Below are 17856 nucleotides of genomic sequence, written 5' to 3' on the forward strand. Positions count from 1 at the left end.
GGTCCATTGGAAAGTAGACAGAGTTCTCACATATATGCCACCTCCATTATTATTATTATTGTTATTATTTTTTGAGACAGGGTCTGCTCTCTGTTGCTCAGACTGGAGTGCAGTGGCATGATCTTGGCTCATTGCAACCTACGCCTCCTGGGCTCAAGTGATCCCCCCACCTCAGCCTCCCAAGTAGCTGGGACCACAGGCACATGCCACTGCACCTAGCTAATTTTGTATTTTTTGGATATATGGAGTTCTACCGTGTTGCCCAGGCTGGTCTCGGCTTCCTGAGTTCAAGCTATCTGCCTGCGATTGGCCTCCCAAAGTGCTAGGGTTACAGGTGTGTGCCTCATTTTAAGGCTGGATGGTGTTAAAGATGACACTCTCCCCCCTGCCCTGTCAAAAGCCTTAAGCAGGAGAGTGAGCAGAGGGAGGGGTCTTGGAAAGCCCACCTTGGCGCTGATGGGAGAGCGCACCGGGAGTGAGAGCAGGCAGCAGACAGCCAGCAAGGGGCGCTGCTGTGTCAGAGAGAGCTGCAAACCCTCCAGACCAACAGGTGGCTTGACCTAGGGGACGGAGGTCAAGGTGGGCAGGAGGGATGTGGGCAGGAGGGATGCGCACAGGATGGGGGCTGGGCCTGCAGAGTCAGAGGGGAGGCTTGAGGGATGAGGGATGAGGAGTCCCAAGCGTGACTCCTAGAGCTGCCCCCTGGCAGCAGAGACAGGCCAGTTCTCTTTTCTGGGCCTCGGTTCCCTCACCTGCAAAATGGGGCTGCAAATGGGAGTCCCACCCTAAAGAGGTGACTGAGGAGTAGATGCCTCTGAGCCCCTGCCCCAGTGCCTGGGCACGGTGGGCGCTCAGTCAGCCACAGTGAGGATGAGAAGGTGGAAGAAGGAAAGGTCCAGTGGGGAGTTACTCACCGAAGGGTGTCCCACCTCACCCTGGGCTGTGCCCACTAGTGACACAAAATGCCCGTGGTCCAGCTGTCCACCCCCAGGCCCTTGCTCCCAGTTGGGAACAGGTGGGTCGCTTGCATTCAAGGTGGCGGCTTCGTAAAGTGGTTAATTGTACTGAACGTCTCCTCCCAGTATAGATGCCCTAACCTCAGCCACCATGGCTACAGCAGTCGCCTTCTGCCGTGAGCCCTGTCCTGAGGGGGAACCACACCTTTACAGAGATGTCCCAGGCTGATTTTGGTGGCTCATGTCTAATCCCAGCACTTTTGGAGGCTGAGGCAGGCAGACTGCTTGAGCTCACAAGTTCGAGACCAGCCTGGGCAATATGGCGAAACATCCCCTCTACAAAAAAATACAAAAGTTAGCTGGGCATGGTGGTACACGCTTGTAATTCCAGCTACTCAAGAGGCTGAGATGGGAAGATCGCTCGAACCCGGGAGGTGGAGGTTGCAGTGAGCTGAGATCGCTGCACTCCAGCCTGGGCGGCAGAGCAAGACCTTGTCTCGAAAGAGATGTGCCAGAGGCCAGGGCAGCCCAGGCAGGCAGGAGGGGAGTCCCTGAGAGCCACTGTGGGGTGGAGAGTATCAGGGATGGGGTCAAGATCTAAAGCTTCCCCACGTCACCAGTGGCCCTGTTACCCGTTCCCATTCACTGCCCCGCTCCTGAGCCTTGACTAGGCCATGCATTCATTCACTTCCTCATTCATTTAACCCATCACAAGGAGGCAGAGAGGGACTTGAAGGCTCTTTCTCTGCAAAGGGGAGAACACAATTTCTGCATGGAATTGAGCTCTGTGACCTTATCCTTCCTGAGACCCAGTGTTCCCACAGGCACAATGCGGGTATCTTACATCCAGATTTCTTATGAGAAATAATAAATAAATATGTGTGGCATGTCTAGCCTGGGCCTGAACAGGTGTCAGTGACCCCTGTGCCTAGCTATGGCTATTGTTACGGGGGAAGCCAGCATGGCAGGAAAGGAGTTAATAACCTGGGGTATAGAGCTTTTAGGGGGTCACAAACCCCCCCGGACATCGGACCTAAAATTTGAGCATATGTTGGCTTTTCTAGGGAAACAGAGCTGGCTTTCTCTAGATTCTCAAAGGGGCTTGTGCCCCAATAAACTAAGAACTGTCCTTCCTGGGGCTAAGACTGGCACATCCGTCACTGGGCAGCTCGGGGAAGGGAGGGTAAGCAGAGCAGGGCGGGGGCGGGGCAGGGGGACAGCTGTCTGGGACCTCCTTCTGCAGGGCCCTCTGCCGGAGGAGCTCGAGCTGCCCAGCAGTGGGAAGGGCACGCTTCCTTGGCAGCAATACTCCTTCCCAAATGACATCCTGCAGGGAACCGCAACATGTGAGCCAAGTACGCGTAATGAAGGAGGATTCCTTAGAAATTCCAGTAGCATGAAGAATAACAACGTTTACAAAGCGAGCATTTGTAGAGTGCTTGCTGGGTGCCAGGGGCTCACGGGCCCGAGCTCCTACAAATGCTAGGCCCTGCATCCTGCCCTAGTGCTCTCCTGCCCCGTTTTGCCCAGCCTGAAGCACAGAGGGTCCCCACAGACCCAACAGCGTGGAAGACAAGGAGACTATGTGCCATGTCGTTGGAAGATTCCTCCAGCCGGGAACGGTTTGGGGTAAAGCCAGAGTTTTGTGGACATCGCGCCTATGTCCTCTCTCTGTTGGTGGCCCAGCGGCAGAAGCACCCAGCTCCCGGACAGCCCAGGGGTCTGCAGAGTTGTGGGTGCTGCTCGTCCCGCTAAACGCTGCTTCGCGCGCCCTCTGATGGCCAGAACCAGTATGACGGGGGTTTGATCGGCCCGTTTTGGGTTCTGAAACTTGCAGGCAACAGGTGATGTGGAGATGCAGGGAGGACGTAGCCCTGCCCAAGGCCCCGCAGCTATCAGAGGCAGAGCCCCTACCACACTCCCCAGCAACCTCTGCTTCCTCCTTCCTGCACGCATTGCACGTTACCTGCCTGTCCCCACAGTGGACCACGAGCTTCTTGAGGATATGGGCGAGTCTGTTCAGTTGCCCACGGCAGGCAACAGTGGCTGTGAAAGCTTTGACAGCTCCCTTGCTGAGAGTCCACCATGTGCCAGGCTGTCTTCTAGCATCTCATTTTGTCCTCATGGTCTTCTGTGAGGGACATTCTATTGCCATCCCCATCTTATGGAGAAGGAAACCGAGGCTTGGAGAGAGAGAAATTTGTCCAAGTTATGCAGCTAGAAGGTGGCTGAGCCCAGCCAGCCTGGTCCGGAGCCCATGTTCTATCTAGGACGCTGCATAAATAGCTGGTGCAGGAAAGCCTGCGGGGACTGCCTGGTCTCTAGGCCCTTCTGACCTCACCTTTGCTGACCCAGGGGAGGGCTCAGCCTGAGGGGTGGACATGTGTCAGAGGGACCCTTGCTGCTCTGTAATAATCACACACAAGCTTGGTGGCTTCATGCCTTTTGAGCTGCTATAGTAAAATACATGAGACTGGGTAACTTATAAAGAACAGAAACTTACTTTTCACTGTTCTGGAAGCTGGGAAGTCCAAGATCAAGGTTCTGGCGTCTGGTGAGGGCTGCTCTCTGCTTCTAAGACAGTGTCTTGAATGCCACAGTGTCCACTAGAGGAGAGGAACACTGTCCTCATATGGCAGAAGGCAGAAGGGCCAAAGGACGTGGAAATCTTCCACCAGAACCTTTTGTAACAGCTTTAATCTATTCATGAGGGCAAAGCCCTCGAGGCCTAAACAGCGCCCAAAGGCCCTACCTCCCGACACCATTGCACTGGGAATTAAGTTTCCAGTGCCTGAATTTCGGGGGACACATTCAGACTAGAGCACTCAGGGCATTTCCTATGCTTTTTACCACACAATAGGACCGCCTCCCCCATACCTCCCTTCCAGAAGGTTCACAAGCCTGTGTCAGAGGGTTAACTGCTGGTGGATGACATCTCAGAGAAGCAGACAGCGCCCAGCTCTTGCACTTACCAACTAGTGACCATGGGTGTGCCCTTTCCCTTTGGGGGCCTCAGTTTCACTATCTGGAGAATGGATGGACTGGGGAGGGGTGGGTCAGAAAAAGTCATCCTCAAGATATCTTCCAAACTTGATGTTGCTTTTGCTTTTCATAAGCCAACATGGCACGTGACAGCAAACGAAAAGACTGGAAATTGGAGGAACACTGAAGGAAATTAAGGGAGCGCAGTCATTAGGAGTTGGAAGACCCTGGTCTGGCCTCCTGCTAACTCTTCCTGGAAATCCCATAGAGCCTCAGTTTCCACATCTGTAAATGGGGATGGCAACATATCCCTAGAGACACAACCGCACCTAATAGTATTCGTGAACCTGCTCTGCAAATGGCAACGTGCTCTACACGTGCAGGAGGTGGTTTTTCTTGGATAGATGAGCTGTAACGGGTTTCTGTCTTTTGCACAACGTGTATCTATCAGAGGCATCTGAGCCAGACCACTCAGGGGTGGCAGAGTGGGGCCTATGATGACCCATGTTCCCTTTCTCCTCTCTCTCCAGTTATATTCGCTGTTACTACTTTGCTGTGAAGACCCTCATCACCATCGGGGGGCTGCCTGACCCCAAGACACTCTTTGAAATTGTCTTCCAGCTGCTGAATTATTTCACGGGCGTCTTTGCTTTCTCTGTGATGATTGGACAGGTATCAGGGCACCAGCCCGGCTTCCCACCCCACCTGACTGCAGGGCCCCCTCCCACTGTTGCGAGAAATGTCACCCTCTGCGCCCGTTCCTTTTGGATTAAGCCTGGGAAAGAGCACTGGACTGAGAGTCGGGGGCCTGGAGCACTGTGCTCTGTGCAGTGGAGGGGGTGGTGGTGAACTCGGCCCTATTCCCTCTCTGAGGTTGTTCTCATTTGAAATGTCCGTTCCTCTGGGTGCACTGGGCTGAATGGTCTTCTACAGAGACTGAGGGAGAAACCCCTGGTGTAGCTGGTGTGTGCCGGGGCAGCATCTTACATTCTGGTCGAGACACGAGGTGACAGTCAGAGGTCCTCAACGTTACCTTTAAAGGGCCCCGCCCCGAAGGAACAGCACACTGGCTTCCTATTTCCTCCAACATGGAGTCAAAGTGGCCGCCGTCACCGAGGGACTGTGTTGTACCAGAATCAGCCCAGTCCAAGGAGCTTTCCCCACTGGTGTGGTCCCAGGGACCTGAGGCCACGAAGGGGTTGGCAGTCTCCCTCCCTTCCTCTTCCCCACATCCATGCTGGAGGCAGAACTTGCCGTCAGTAAAACTTTCTCTGTATGAGGACATCTGCTTTCCCTGCTCCCAGTGCCCCGCCAGGAGCACATGCCCCTGGTCTGTGTGAAGTGACACATCCCAAACCCATGGAATAGCCCCCACTCCCATGACCCAGTGGCTTCCTTGACCTCCCCTAACCTTTCCCCCTAGATGAGAGATGTGGTAGGGGCCGCCACCGCGGGACAGACCTACTACCGCAGCTGCATGGACAGCACGGTGAAGTACATGAACTTCTACAAGATCCCCAAGGCCGTGCAGAACCGCGTCAAGACCTGGTACGAGTACACCTGGCACTCGCAAGGCATGCTGGGTAAGATGGTCACACCCTGACAGCCACCAGCTCCCAGCCAACTCCTGTTGCCTGGTGCCCGGTGCCCTGCCTTCGGGGCACCTCCCTTGTCCTCTGTGTCTCTGAGGCCCTGAGTACTGGGGCCTCTTTTGGCTGTGTCCCCAACCTTGGTGTGAGAGGGGCCCAGTGGGTCCCCTGAAATGCCTCTAGCAGGGCTGTCATGAGATCCCTGGAGACTTGGGGGACTTGTCTTCTGTGTGCCTGCCCCCCTCGCTTCACCCACCTTGAAATGCATCCCCATGCAAGAGTGAAATGCAGGCCGGGCACGGTGGCTCAAGCCTGTAATCCCAGCACTTTGGGAGGCCGAGACGGGCGGATCACAAGGTCAGGAGATCGAGACCATCCTGGCTAACCCGGTGAAACCCTGTCTCTACTAAAAAATACAAAAAACTAGCTGGGCGAGGCGGCGGGCACCTGTAGTCCCAGCTACTCGGGAGGCTGAGGCAGGAGAATGGCGTAAACCCAGGAGGCGGAGCTTGCAGTGAGCTGAGATCCAGCCACTGCACTCCAGCCTGGGTGACAGAGCGAGACTCCGTCTCAAAAAAAAAAAAAAAAAAAAAAAAAAGAGTGAAATGCAGTGTGTGTGTGTGTGTGTGTGTGTGTGTATGTGTGTGTGTTTATTTATTTATTTGACATGGAGTCTCATTCTGTCACCCAGGCTGGAGTGTAGTGGAGCAATCTCGGCTCACTGCAACCTCCATCTCCCAGGTTCAAGCGATTCTCCTATCTCAGCCTCCCAAGTAGCTGGGATTACAGGCATGTGCCACCATGCCCAGCACATTTTTATATTATTAATAGAGATGGGCTTTCACCATGTTGGCCAGGCTGGTCTCGAACTCCTGACCTCAGGTGATTCACCAGCCTCAGGCTCCCAAAGTGCTAGGATTACAGGTGTGAGGCCGAAGTACAGTTTAAATTAAAAAAAAAAAAAAAAAGAAGAAGAAGAAGAAGAAGGACTCTCTGTCCCTTCCTCCCTCCCTTCCTCTCTCTCCCTCCCTCCCTCTCTCTTCCTCCTCTGTCCTCTCTTTCTCTCAAGGACATTGCACGCCCCATGACGGGCGCAGCAGGCTTAGCCCTGGATATCCTGGGGCAGCTCTAGAGCTACACAGCCAGGTTGGGGTCCTGAGTTCATCCCCTGAGCTACAAGACTACGGGCATGTCACTGCCATTTCCTCATCTGTAAAGTTGAGATTATAGTGGGGCAACTCTTGGGTTGCCTAGGGGATTTAGTAAAATAATTTTGCCTTTAATCCCAGCACTTTGGGAGGCTGAGGCGGGAGGATCACTTGAGCCCATGAGTTCAAGAACAGCCTGGGCTACATGACAAAACCCCACCTCTACAAAAAGTCAAAAAATTTAGCTGGGCGTGTTGGTGTATCCCTGTAGTCCCAGCTACTCAGGAGGCTGAGGCTGGAGGGTCGCTTGAGTCTGAGGAAATTGAGGCTGCACTGAGTTGTGACTGTGCCACTGCACTGCACTCACTCTAGCCTAAGTGACAGAGCAAGGCCCTGTCTCAGAAAAATAAAAATAAGTCCATGTGCGGTGGCTCATGCCTGTAATCCCAGCGCTTTGGGAGGCTGAGGCGGGTGGATTGCTTGAGCCCAGGAGTTTTTAGACCAACTTGAGGAACATAGTGAGACCTTATTTCTAAAAGAAAAAAAATTTTTTTAGCTTCTCAGGGTTCAAAGTATTAAACACATTTTATTTTAATAAAAACTAAAAACTAAGATAATCTTTATAAAACACTCTATTAAAAAGTGCCTGGTTTGGCTGGGTGTGGTGGCTCACTCCTATAATCCAGCACTTTGGGAGGCTCAGGTGGGTGGATCACCTGAGGTCAGGAGTTGGAGACCAGCCTGGCCAACCTGGCGAAACCCCGTTTCTACTAAAAATACAAAAAATTAGCCAGCCTGGTGGTGGGCACCTGTAGTCCCAGCAACTTGGGAGGCTGAGGCAGGAGAATTGCTTGAACTAGGGAAGTGGAGGTTGTAGTGAACTGAGATCGTGCCACTGTACTCCAGCCTGGGCGACAGAGAGAGACTCTGTCTTAAAAAAAAAAAAAAAAAAAAGGTGCCTGGCTCACTGGCTCATAGAAGTGCTCCAGAGACTTTAGTTCTTGCTGATGTTGTCCTTACAGGGCACTGGGAACACAGGTGACCGATAATTGCAACAGTGCAGGGGCTACTAACATAGTAACTGAGTGGGGGATGTCAAGGGAAGGCTTCCAGGAGGAGGTGACATTAGTGCTGGGTTCTGAAGAATGAGTAGGCGTTTGGGAAATGCACAGGGGTGCTCCTGGCAGAAGAAACAGTATTGGCAAAGGCTGGAGTTGAGAGAGGGCGCTCTACAAATCTAGAGTGGTTCCTTACGGCAGGGCAACGGTGTGCTCTGATAAGCCGGTAGGTGGGCACTTGGCCCGTATGTGTGCCTGGGGTGGGGCCTGGCCTTGCCTCTAACCCTTGCCAGGCCTTGTTCACAGATGAGTCAGAGCTGATGGTGCAGCTTCCAGACAAGATGCGGCTGGACCTCGCCATCGATGTGAACTACAACATCGTTAGCAAAGTCGCACTCTTTCAGGTACACCCTTTGGTGCCCTCACCCTCAGGGCTGTGGGAGGCTCCAAACCCAATCTTCTCTAAACAGCATTCCTTTCCCTTCCTCACTGGGACAGGGCTGTGACCGGCAGATGATCTTTGACATGCTGAAGAGGCTTCGCTCTGTTGTCTACCTGCCCAATGACTATGTGTGCAAGAAGGTGAGCTGGCCCGGCAGCCACTGCTGGATCTGGGGTTCACGATCCCCCTGGCTTTCAAGGAGCTGAGCTGGAGGGGAACCTGCCAGCCCAGGACAGAGTGAGATTGTTGGGGAGGGAGAGGAGTGTCTGCGGCTTTGTGCTGCAGTGACCTGACCAGATCCAAGAGCAGGAGCGGATTAGGAGGCTTTGCCAGTTCTATGCAATCAGCACACATGTGCCTCTGGCTTTGCAAAGCATTTCCTCAGCTCCATTGACACAGGACCATGGGGTCCAGGACAAAGACCCCCGCACCTTACAGAAAGAGAAGCCGCGGAGCCTGAAGAGGGGCAGGGCCTTGACTGTGTAGCTGGAACTGCTTCTGCGGTCGCCGTCTTCCCATCAGGAAAATGGGGCAGGAGAAGGGGTGGGCTTAGGTCAGAGGTTGCAAACTGGTGGCCTTTGGGTAAGATCCAGCACACAGGTATTCTGTGGGTTTTTTTTTCTTTCTAATTTTAAGAAAATGTAGAATTGGTCCCCAATCTTTAAAAATTTGAAGATTTCATATAAAAATTCAGATTTCTGGCTGAAAAGAGACAATCTGCCAGCACTGGATCCACTTCCCAAATGGCAAGAGCCAGCTGGGGTAGAGGAAAGGTTGCCCCAAAAGGGGACATTGTGCCCCTTCCTGATGCCACAGCTCCCACCGCTCCCCACTGCCCCACCCTAGAACCCCCTCCCTGCTCAGCTTCACCCTCTGATCCCAGAAAACGTCTGGGGTTGAATCCTGGGGTCTAACAATGTCTAGAGCCCTTTCTGCTCCCTGTCCTTGGGGTTCAAGGTGAGATCAAGGTACTTGGTGAGTGTGGGGAGGGATCAGGAACCCAGGTTTCAGTCTTCTTGCCCAGAGCTGTTAATAAGCCTGGGTGTGCGTACAGGGGGGAAAACATTACCCAAGCAGGCTCTGCAAGACTTGGGCACCTCTGTCCCCAAGAAGGTCCCTGTCTCCAGGTTATATGCTGTGCAGCAGTGAAATGTCTGGAAGCAGAGAGCCAGGGTGAAGAGGGGAAAAGGATGCTTCAGAGGGCTGAGGATTTAAAGCTGCAACCTTAGGGGCCAAGAGGGGTCTGGGAACAATAGAGTGACTTGCCTGACATTGGAGTCACTTTCTGGCTGTGCAGCCTTGGGCAAGTGGCTTGCCCTCTCTGAGTCCTGCTCATCTCGTGGATAAAGTGGGGGATGTTGATAGTACCTCCCTCATGGGGTGGTTGTGAGGGCTGAATAAGATGTGCATACAGAGCTTAACACTGTGCCTGCCACACAGCAGGTGCCAGTGCTGTTGCTGTTATCTTCGTGGGTGATGTAGAGTTTGCTTCAAATGAGAAAAAGTGAATCTAAAGTCTGTGATTGCAAATTAAATTGAGCACTTGGTGAGCACGTGTGAAGGGCGCCCTCTGCTGTCTGGTTTTGCTCTGCAGCGATCTCTCTGAGACACCCTGGGCGCTGGTTAGTGAGGTGAAGGTCCCCTCACCCTTTCACTCTTGTCAAACTAAACAGAAACAGGGAGGCAAACCTCTCTTCCTTTTTGTTAAGGAGGTCATGCATGTGTGAAATGCGCAGGAATTTTCTGTCAAATAAGTCAAAAGTGTGACAGTTACTGCCCTTGGTCACTTCCCGGACCCCTTATTTATTTATTTATTTGTTTGTTTATTTGAGACCAAGTCCCACTCTTTCGCCCAGGGTGGAGTGCAGTGGCACTGTCTCAGCTCACTGCAACTTCCACCTCCCGGGTTCAAGCAATTCTCCTACCTCAGCCTCCCGAGTAGCTGGGATTACAGGCATGTGCCACCACACCCGGCTCATTTTTTTAGTTTTAGTAAACACAGGGTTTCACCATGTTGGCCAGGCTGGTTTCGAACTCCTGACTTCAGGTGATATGCCCACCTCGGCCTCCCAAAGTGCTGGGATTACAGGCGTGAGCCACCACACCCGGCCCCCTTTTTAATTATTATTATTATTATTATTTTCTATAGACCTCCTCTTCCCCTTTTAAACATATGTGACTCACAGGTAGCTGGCCAGGACAAGGCCCGTGAAGGCATGAGGATTGGAAGGCGCGTGGCAGACTAGGTGTTTCTAATTATAGTCCAAAGCAAGCTATTCATTCATGCATGCATTTGGTTTGTCTTGGGATTAAGGCCATTGTATGCATTTGCCAGGCTCCACGGGACACTGCACAACACCGCAAGCTGGGTGGCCTCTCTCCTCGGCTTGTAGGTGGCCATCTCGGTTTTTTTGTGTGTGTGCTCCTCACATCCTCTTGTCTCTATGCCTGTCTTTGTGTCCACATTTCCATTAGGACACCAGTCCTATTGGATTAGGTCTAGAAGGACCTCATCTTTAGGAATTACATCTGCAATGACCCTATTCCCAAATAAGGTCATATGCTGAGACGCTGGGGATGAGGATTTCAACATAGAATTTAGGAGGGGTACAGAATTCAACCCACAACAACCATGAACTCTGGAACCAGATTGTCTGGGTGCAGATCCCAGCTCTTGGGCAAAGAGTGCTCTCACCTCCGAGGGTTGTTGAGGTTAAGTAGTACACCGCATAAAGCAATCTGGGGCTGGGCATGGTGGCTCACGCCTGTAATCCCAGCACTTTGGGAGACTAAGGCAGGCAGATCACTTGAGGCCAGGAGTTCGAGACCAGCCTGGCCAACGTGGCGAAACCCTGTCTCTACTAAAAAATACAAAAATTAGCCGGGCGCGGTGGCACATGCCTGTAATCTCAGCTACTTGGGAGGCCGAAGTATGATGCCTGTAATCACAGCTACTTGGGAGGCTGAAGCACGAGAATTGCTTGAACCCAGGAGGCGGAGGTTGCAGTGAGCTGAGATCATGCCACTGCGCTCCAACCTGGGCGACAGAGTGATGCCATCTCAGAAAAAAAAAAAAAGGCAATTTGAATACTATCATTATTGTTATTCCCATTCCTGTTGCAGTTAGCAAATGCTTCCTGAGCCCCTGAAATATGCCAGGTGTAGATATCATTTGATGGTGGGAACTGCTATCTGATTTACCCTGCCTCCATCAGTGAGTCTAACTGGAAATTTGCAGAATTCCATTATACCTGCACCTCCCAGGTTAGCTGGCACTTCCCATTCCAGGACATCACTAACTCCCCCACTGCAACCCTATCAGTTATGCAGGACATAGGGTAGTCACTCCTCCAAGTCTACAGATAAGGAGACTGAGGCCCAAGCGGGAAGTGACTGCCCCCATACAACACGCCAAGTTGTGGTGGCAGGGCTGGACATCAGTGCCTAGGTTCCTCCTTGCGGGACCTCCAGCCTCTGGATCCAACCCTGGCTCTTCTCTGGTGACATTGGAGGATGAACAGAGGGACTTGTCCCTTCTCTGTTTCAGGGGGAGATCGGCCGTGAGATGTACATCATCCAGGCAGGGCAAGTGCAGGTCTTGGGCGGCCCTGATGGGAAATCTGTGCTGGTGACGCTGAAAGCTGGATCTGTGTTTGGAGAAATAAGGTCAGAGGCAGCTGGGGTAAAGTGAGGGGCCTGTGGCAAGCGCTGGGAAAGGAGGCGGCCAGCGGGCAGTGAGAGTGTCTATGGCTTGGCAGATGCAGCACTGGCACCTGCTGATGTATGCGGGGATGGAGGTGGGGGAAGGCTCTCATTTGTGTGGGGCCACCACCGTGCTCCACACATGGGAAAGAAAGATCTGAATGTGACCAAAACCACAGTCTCTGAAGGGTCTCCTTCCTCCCTTTTCTGCCCCAGCTTGCTGGCTGTTGGGGGTGGGAACCGGCGCACGGCCAACGTGGTGGCCCATGGGTTTACCAACCTCTTCATCCTGGATAAGAAGGACCTGAATGAGATTTTGGTGCATTATCCTGAGTCTCAGAAGTTACTCCGGAAGAAAGCCAGGTATGTAACTTTTCTTTCATTTAATAGAAAATTGCTAAGGACAATGAATTTCTCTTATGTAACCACAGTACCTTTATTTTTTATTTATTTATTTTTTGAGATGACGTCTTGCTCTGTCACCCAGGCTGGAGTACATTGGAGTGATGATGACTCACTACAGCCTCAACCTCCTGGGTTCAAATGATCCTCCTGCCTCAGCTTCCCATGTAGCTGGGACTATAGGCACATACCACCATGCCCTGCTAATTTTTAAAATTTTTTCTAGAGCTGGAGTCTCACTATATTGCCCAGGCTGATATCAAACTCCTGGGCTCACATGATCTGCTCTGACCTCCCAAAGTGCTGGGATTACAGGTGCGAGCCACTGCGCCATTAAAATAAGGAAATTTCGTATTGAAACAACACTATTATCTCATTCATAATCCATCTTCAGATTTTGCTAATTCTTCAAGAATATCCTTTGTACCTTTTCTTCTTTTCCATGCCTGAATCAAGTCTAGGATCACATATTGTAATTAAGGTGCAGAGTATTCTTAGTCTTCCTTGATCTGGGATAGTTCTTCAGGCTTTTCCAACCTTTAGTGACTCGGATGTCTTTTGAGCATACAGGCCAGTTATTTTTTATTTGTTTATTTATTTTTTTTTGAGACAGAGTCTTGCTCTGTTGCCCAGGCTGGAGTGCCGTGGCACAATCTCAGCTCAGTGTAACCTCTGCCTCCTGGATTCAAGCAATTCTCCTGCCTCAGCCTCCTGAGTAGCTGGGATTACAGGCACACGCCACCACGCCTGGCTGATTTTTGTATTTTTAGTAGAGACGGGGTTTCACCATGTTGGTCAGGCTGGTCTCAAACTCCTGACCTCGTGATCCACCCACCTCAGGCTCCCAAAGTGCTGTGATTACAGGCATGAGCCACCACACTTGGCCCATACAGGCCAGTTATTTTATAGAATGCCCCTCAGTTGGGGTTTGTCTGATGGTTTCCTTGTGATTACCATTAGAGTCTGCATTTTTGGCAGGAAGAACTCGGAAGTGATGTCGTTTCTGCAGCAAATGTATTGAGAGGCACATGATGCCGATTACTCCCAATATTGATTATTTTCACTTTGATTACTTGGTTAAGGTTTCTGTACTATGAACCTATTTTCCCTTAAACCTAATTCCTAAGTAATTAGTGGGGAGTCACCTTCAGACTATGAGGATATCCTGTTCCCCATCAAACTTTTACCCACCACTTTTAGCATCCTTTGATGGTTCCTCTCTATGATAGTTACAAAGAGATTGCTATGATAGTTGTAAAATGGTAATTTTGTAACTCCACTCCTTCCTTGATTATTAACTCGCGGTCAGCTGTATGGAAGAGCTTTTTCTTCTCTCCCACTTGTTTATTCATTTCTCAACGTATATCGGCATGGATTTACTTGATTCCATGAACACTCTGTTAATAATTATTATTTTGATGCTCAAATTGGTACAATTTGGCTCTGGGCACTTTTTCAAGGTGGCTCATTTGTGACCTTTGTGATATCCCTGTCATATTTGAGCACTTCCTTGCTTACTCAAGTAACAGTAAGCCACAACCAGATGCCCTGGTTCATCTTGTGCATCCCTTGTGGTATCCTGGAAATGGCAGTTTTCTCCAAGGAGCCTTGATTCCTTTTACTGTGGGATGGTTTTTAGAAACCAAGATCTGAGTCGTAGGAGCACTCATTGCTACTGGAGTGCTACAGGCCTCTGCAGCAGATGGAACCAAGAAACACACCCACGTACACACCAGGATGTGTAAATACAAATATATTTATATAAAATACATATATAATATCTATATATAAAATACACACACACACACATACATATATATGCCAACATCAATTTTTCTGTTTTTCTACTGATTGATCTATCTATAAAACAATTTCAATCCAGCACCACAGAATTAATTATTTTCAAATTTTAATTTAATTTAATTTTTTGAGACAGAGTTTCACTCTTGTCACCCAGGCTGGAGTGCAGTGGCAGTGGCGCCATCTCAGCTCATTGCAACCTCTGCTGGGATTAAAAGCATGTGCCACCACACCTGCCTAATTTTTGTATTTTCAGCAGAGATGGGGTTTCACCATGTTGGCTAGACTGGTCTCGAATTCCTGACCTCAGGTGATCTGCCTGCCTCGGCCTCCCAAAGTTGCTGAGATTATAGGTGTGAGCCACTGTGCCCTGCTACCACATATTAGAATTCATTCTGATATTCTCCCTTTTCATACTTGTAAATCTCTTCTCCAACACTGAGCAGTACAGAGAAGTTCATTTCAGAATTTCCAGCCCATGTCACTGTAGAAACAAAGAGTAAGGCTTCTAGGTAGAGTTCAGTACTGGATGCAGCTCTTCTGTCTTTAGCCCGAGTATATATGATGTAAGTGTTATGTTCAAAGTTATCTGGAGTCCTTCTCTTCCTCCCCCACCCTTTAATGTGGTTACTTTATTCATCTGAAATACAGGTAGGTTCACTTATTTCAGTTTACATTCCATTTAGGGCTCCTGCCACCTTGATCTTTGTTGACTTTTTCTTGTTTTAAGTATGTAGAACATTAACATGTTCCTGAAGGTCATGCAAAATGGGGCACTCAGAAAAGCGTCCCAACTCTCCCTGTCCCCATTGCCCCCTGACTGCAACCCCCATTATTACGTGATTCGTTGCATCAATTTCTGCCTTTTCTTTCCTCTGCTTACTTTTGCAAAAATAGACAGATCCACAAACATTTTCTTTTTTCTTTTTTGAGATCAAGTCTCGTTCTGTAGCCCAGGCTGGAGTGCAGTGGTTTGATCTTGGTTCACTGCAACCTCCACCTCCCAGATTTCAAGCGATTCTCCTGCCTCAGCCTCCTGAGTAGCTGGGATTACAGGCATCCACCACCATGCCTGGCTAATTTTTGTATTTTTAGTAGAGATGGAGTTTTGCCATGTTGTCCAGGCTTGTCTCGAACTCCTGACCTCAGGTGATCCGCCTGCCTCTGCCTCCCAAAATTCTGGCATTACAAGTGTGAGCCATCATGCCCAGCCCAAACATTTTCTTATTTCTTCTTTCTTACTCAAAATGTGGCATGCTGTAGATTCTTGTTGTACTTTACTTTGTTTCCACATGACGACCAAACCCGGAAATCATCGTCTATCAGTGCAGAGTCAGTTTCCTCATTCCTTTCCACAGTGGCAGAACATTCCTGTAAATGGGCATTTAGGGTATTTCCAAAATTTTGCAATTACAAACAGTGGTGCAATGAATAACTGTGTGCATCTGTATTTTGCATTGTTGGGGAACACGTCATTCTTTTTAGAAAAGCCAGTTTTTGTTTTCAAACCCTTAAGATCGGGTTTCAAATTGAGCGACAGTCATCGTGGTGTGGCAGGAACCCCACAATAGGTCTGGGATGCTGGCGGGGCTCAGGTCTCTTCCATGTGAGGTGCTGGCTGTGTGACTTTGAGGAAGTTGTTTAACTTTTCTGGTCTCAGTTGTCTCCTATGTAAAATAAAGGTCATAACCCCTGCTTTGCTGCTGTAATTTTTTTTTTTTTTTTTTTTTTTTTGAGATGGACTGTTGCTCAGTTGCCCAGGCTGGAGTGCAGTGGCACAATCCTGGCTCACTGTAACCTTCGCCTTCTGGGTTTAAGCGATTCGATTCTCCTGCCTCAGCCTCCCCAGTAGCTGGGACTACAGGCATGTGCCACCACACCCGGCTAATTTTTGTATTTTAAGTAGAAACGGGGTTTCACCATGTTGACCAGGCTGGTCTGGGACTCCTGACCTCAGGTGATCTGCCCGCCTCGGCCTCCCAAAGTGCTGAGATTACAGGTGTGAGCCACTGTGCTTGGCCTGCTGCTGTGAAAATCAAATAGTGTGCGGGAATGTCTCCGGTGGGGTGCCTGTCATGTCAGAGAGCTCAGTGCATGTTAATAATGATCACTTCAGGCCAGGTGCAGTGGCGCATGATTGTAATCGCAGCACTTTAGGAGGCTGAGGCGGGAGGATCACTTCAGCCCAGAAATTTAAGGTTAAAGTGAATTATGATCGTGCCACTGCACTCCAGCCTGGGTGACAGAGCAAGACCTTGTCTCTAAAATAAATAAGCAATTGTTCCTCTGTAGCCATCAAATTCACCTTATAATTTTTCAATTGGCTAAAACCTTTTTAATCCACATATCTGGGTTTTCCTCCTTGTCTTGTATCACATATTCTTATCTTCCCCTTCATTCTATACAATGACACCAGAAATAAACTGCACAGAGAGTTGCCATAATAAAGGGAAGAAACTCACCAGCATCCATTCCTACAGCACAGTGATGTATCGAGTACACAGTGCTGAGTTCTGGGGACACAGCAAGGACCAAACAAAACTCACATTCTAGTCAGGGAACCAACAATGGAAAGATGAGTGATGATGTGATGTGTCTGGCTATGAGGAAACAAAGCCACAGGAGGAGCGGGAAGTGACGGAGTGTTGCCTGAGATAAGCTGGTTGGGGAAGCTGCTCTGAGCAGGTGGCATTTCAACAAGACCTGTACAAAGCAAAGGAGTAAGCTGGCGGACTGATGGCTGGGAACAGCATTCTGGGCAGAGGGAACAGCATGTGCAGAGGCTCTGAGGAGGAGCAGGCTTAGTGTGTGGGTGGCACAACAGCGAGAAAATTAGCATAGCTTGGTGTGGGATCAGAGGAGTGTAGGGGAAGAGATTGGGTCGGACCTCAGAGAGAGATGGGAGCCACGGCGAGTTTTACACAGAGGAGTGACTTGAAGTTCCTTAGGTTTTCACAGGAGCCCTCTAGCAGCTTCAAGGTAAAAGGAGGTAGTTTTGATGTCCAAGCATCATGCACACAAGACACTGAGGTCCCCTGGGGAAGGAAGCTGCCCCAAAACTCACCTGGTTGCTCTCAAGGAACCCACTGGGCCCTTCCAAAACCCGGGTCTATCTGAATTTCTCCCACCAAATCTCCCCACGTTCCCCACCACATCAGTGGTGCGTGCCAGCGCCTCCTCTCCTGAGGGACAGGGAGGTAGAGTGGACCCTTGTGATTCATGGACTCCATATTTGCAAATTCGCCTCCTCACTGAAATGGACTCGTAACGCCAAGATCAATACTAACAGGCTTTTGTGGTAATTCAAGGACATGCCCAGAGCAGCAAAATACTTGAGCCACCCCAAGTGCATGCTCCCCGCTGAAGTCCCAGTTCTGCCTTCTGGTTTCAGCTCTTGTACTGCAAACAGGTGTATTTTTATGGTCCATTTAATGCCACTTTTTTTTTTTCATTTTTGTGCTTTTTGTTGGCGATTGCACTGTTTAAAATGGCCCCCAAGCATAGTGTTGAAGTGCCGTCTCGTGTTCCTAAGCACAAGAAGTCTGCAATGTCCCTTATGCAGTAAATATGAGTGTTAGATAAGTTTCATTCAGGCATGAATTACAGTGCTGTTGGCTGTGTGTTCAATGTTAACAAAACAACAATCTATATTTAATAAGATGTCTTTAGCCAGCACAGTGGCTCACGCCTGTAATCCCAGCACTTTGGGAGGCTGAGGCAGGCAGATCACCTGAGGTCAGGAGTTCGAGACCAGCCTGGCCAACATGGTGAAACCCC

General features: G+C 50.1%; 1 protein-coding gene across 2 annotated transcripts in view; it reads left to right on the forward strand.

Moving 5' to 3' along the window:
- The window catches only part of CNGB1 (cyclic nucleotide gated channel beta 1), a 97863-nt gene that overhangs the window by 70458 nt on the left and 9549 nt on the right, over positions 1-17856 (forward strand). For both annotated transcript variants that reach the window (XM_011971810.1, XM_011971812.1), the window contains exons 26-31: positions 4469-4610; positions 5362-5521; positions 8040-8137; positions 8232-8315; positions 11723-11841; positions 12094-12240. In XM_011971810.1, coding sequence (XP_011827200.1) covers positions 4469-4610; positions 5362-5521; positions 8040-8137; positions 8232-8315; positions 11723-11841; positions 12094-12240 — 750 coding nt within the window. The remainder of the gene's footprint in view (positions 1-4468; positions 4611-5361; positions 5522-8039; positions 8138-8231; positions 8316-11722; positions 11842-12093; positions 12241-17856) is intronic.

The sequence above is a fragment of the Mandrillus leucophaeus genome, unplaced genomic scaffold (assembly GCF_000951045.1).
Source record: "Mandrillus leucophaeus isolate KB7577 unplaced genomic scaffold, Mleu.le_1.0 Scaffold125, whole genome shotgun sequence".
NCBI lineage: Eukaryota > Metazoa > Chordata > Mammalia > Primates > Cercopithecidae > Mandrillus > Mandrillus leucophaeus.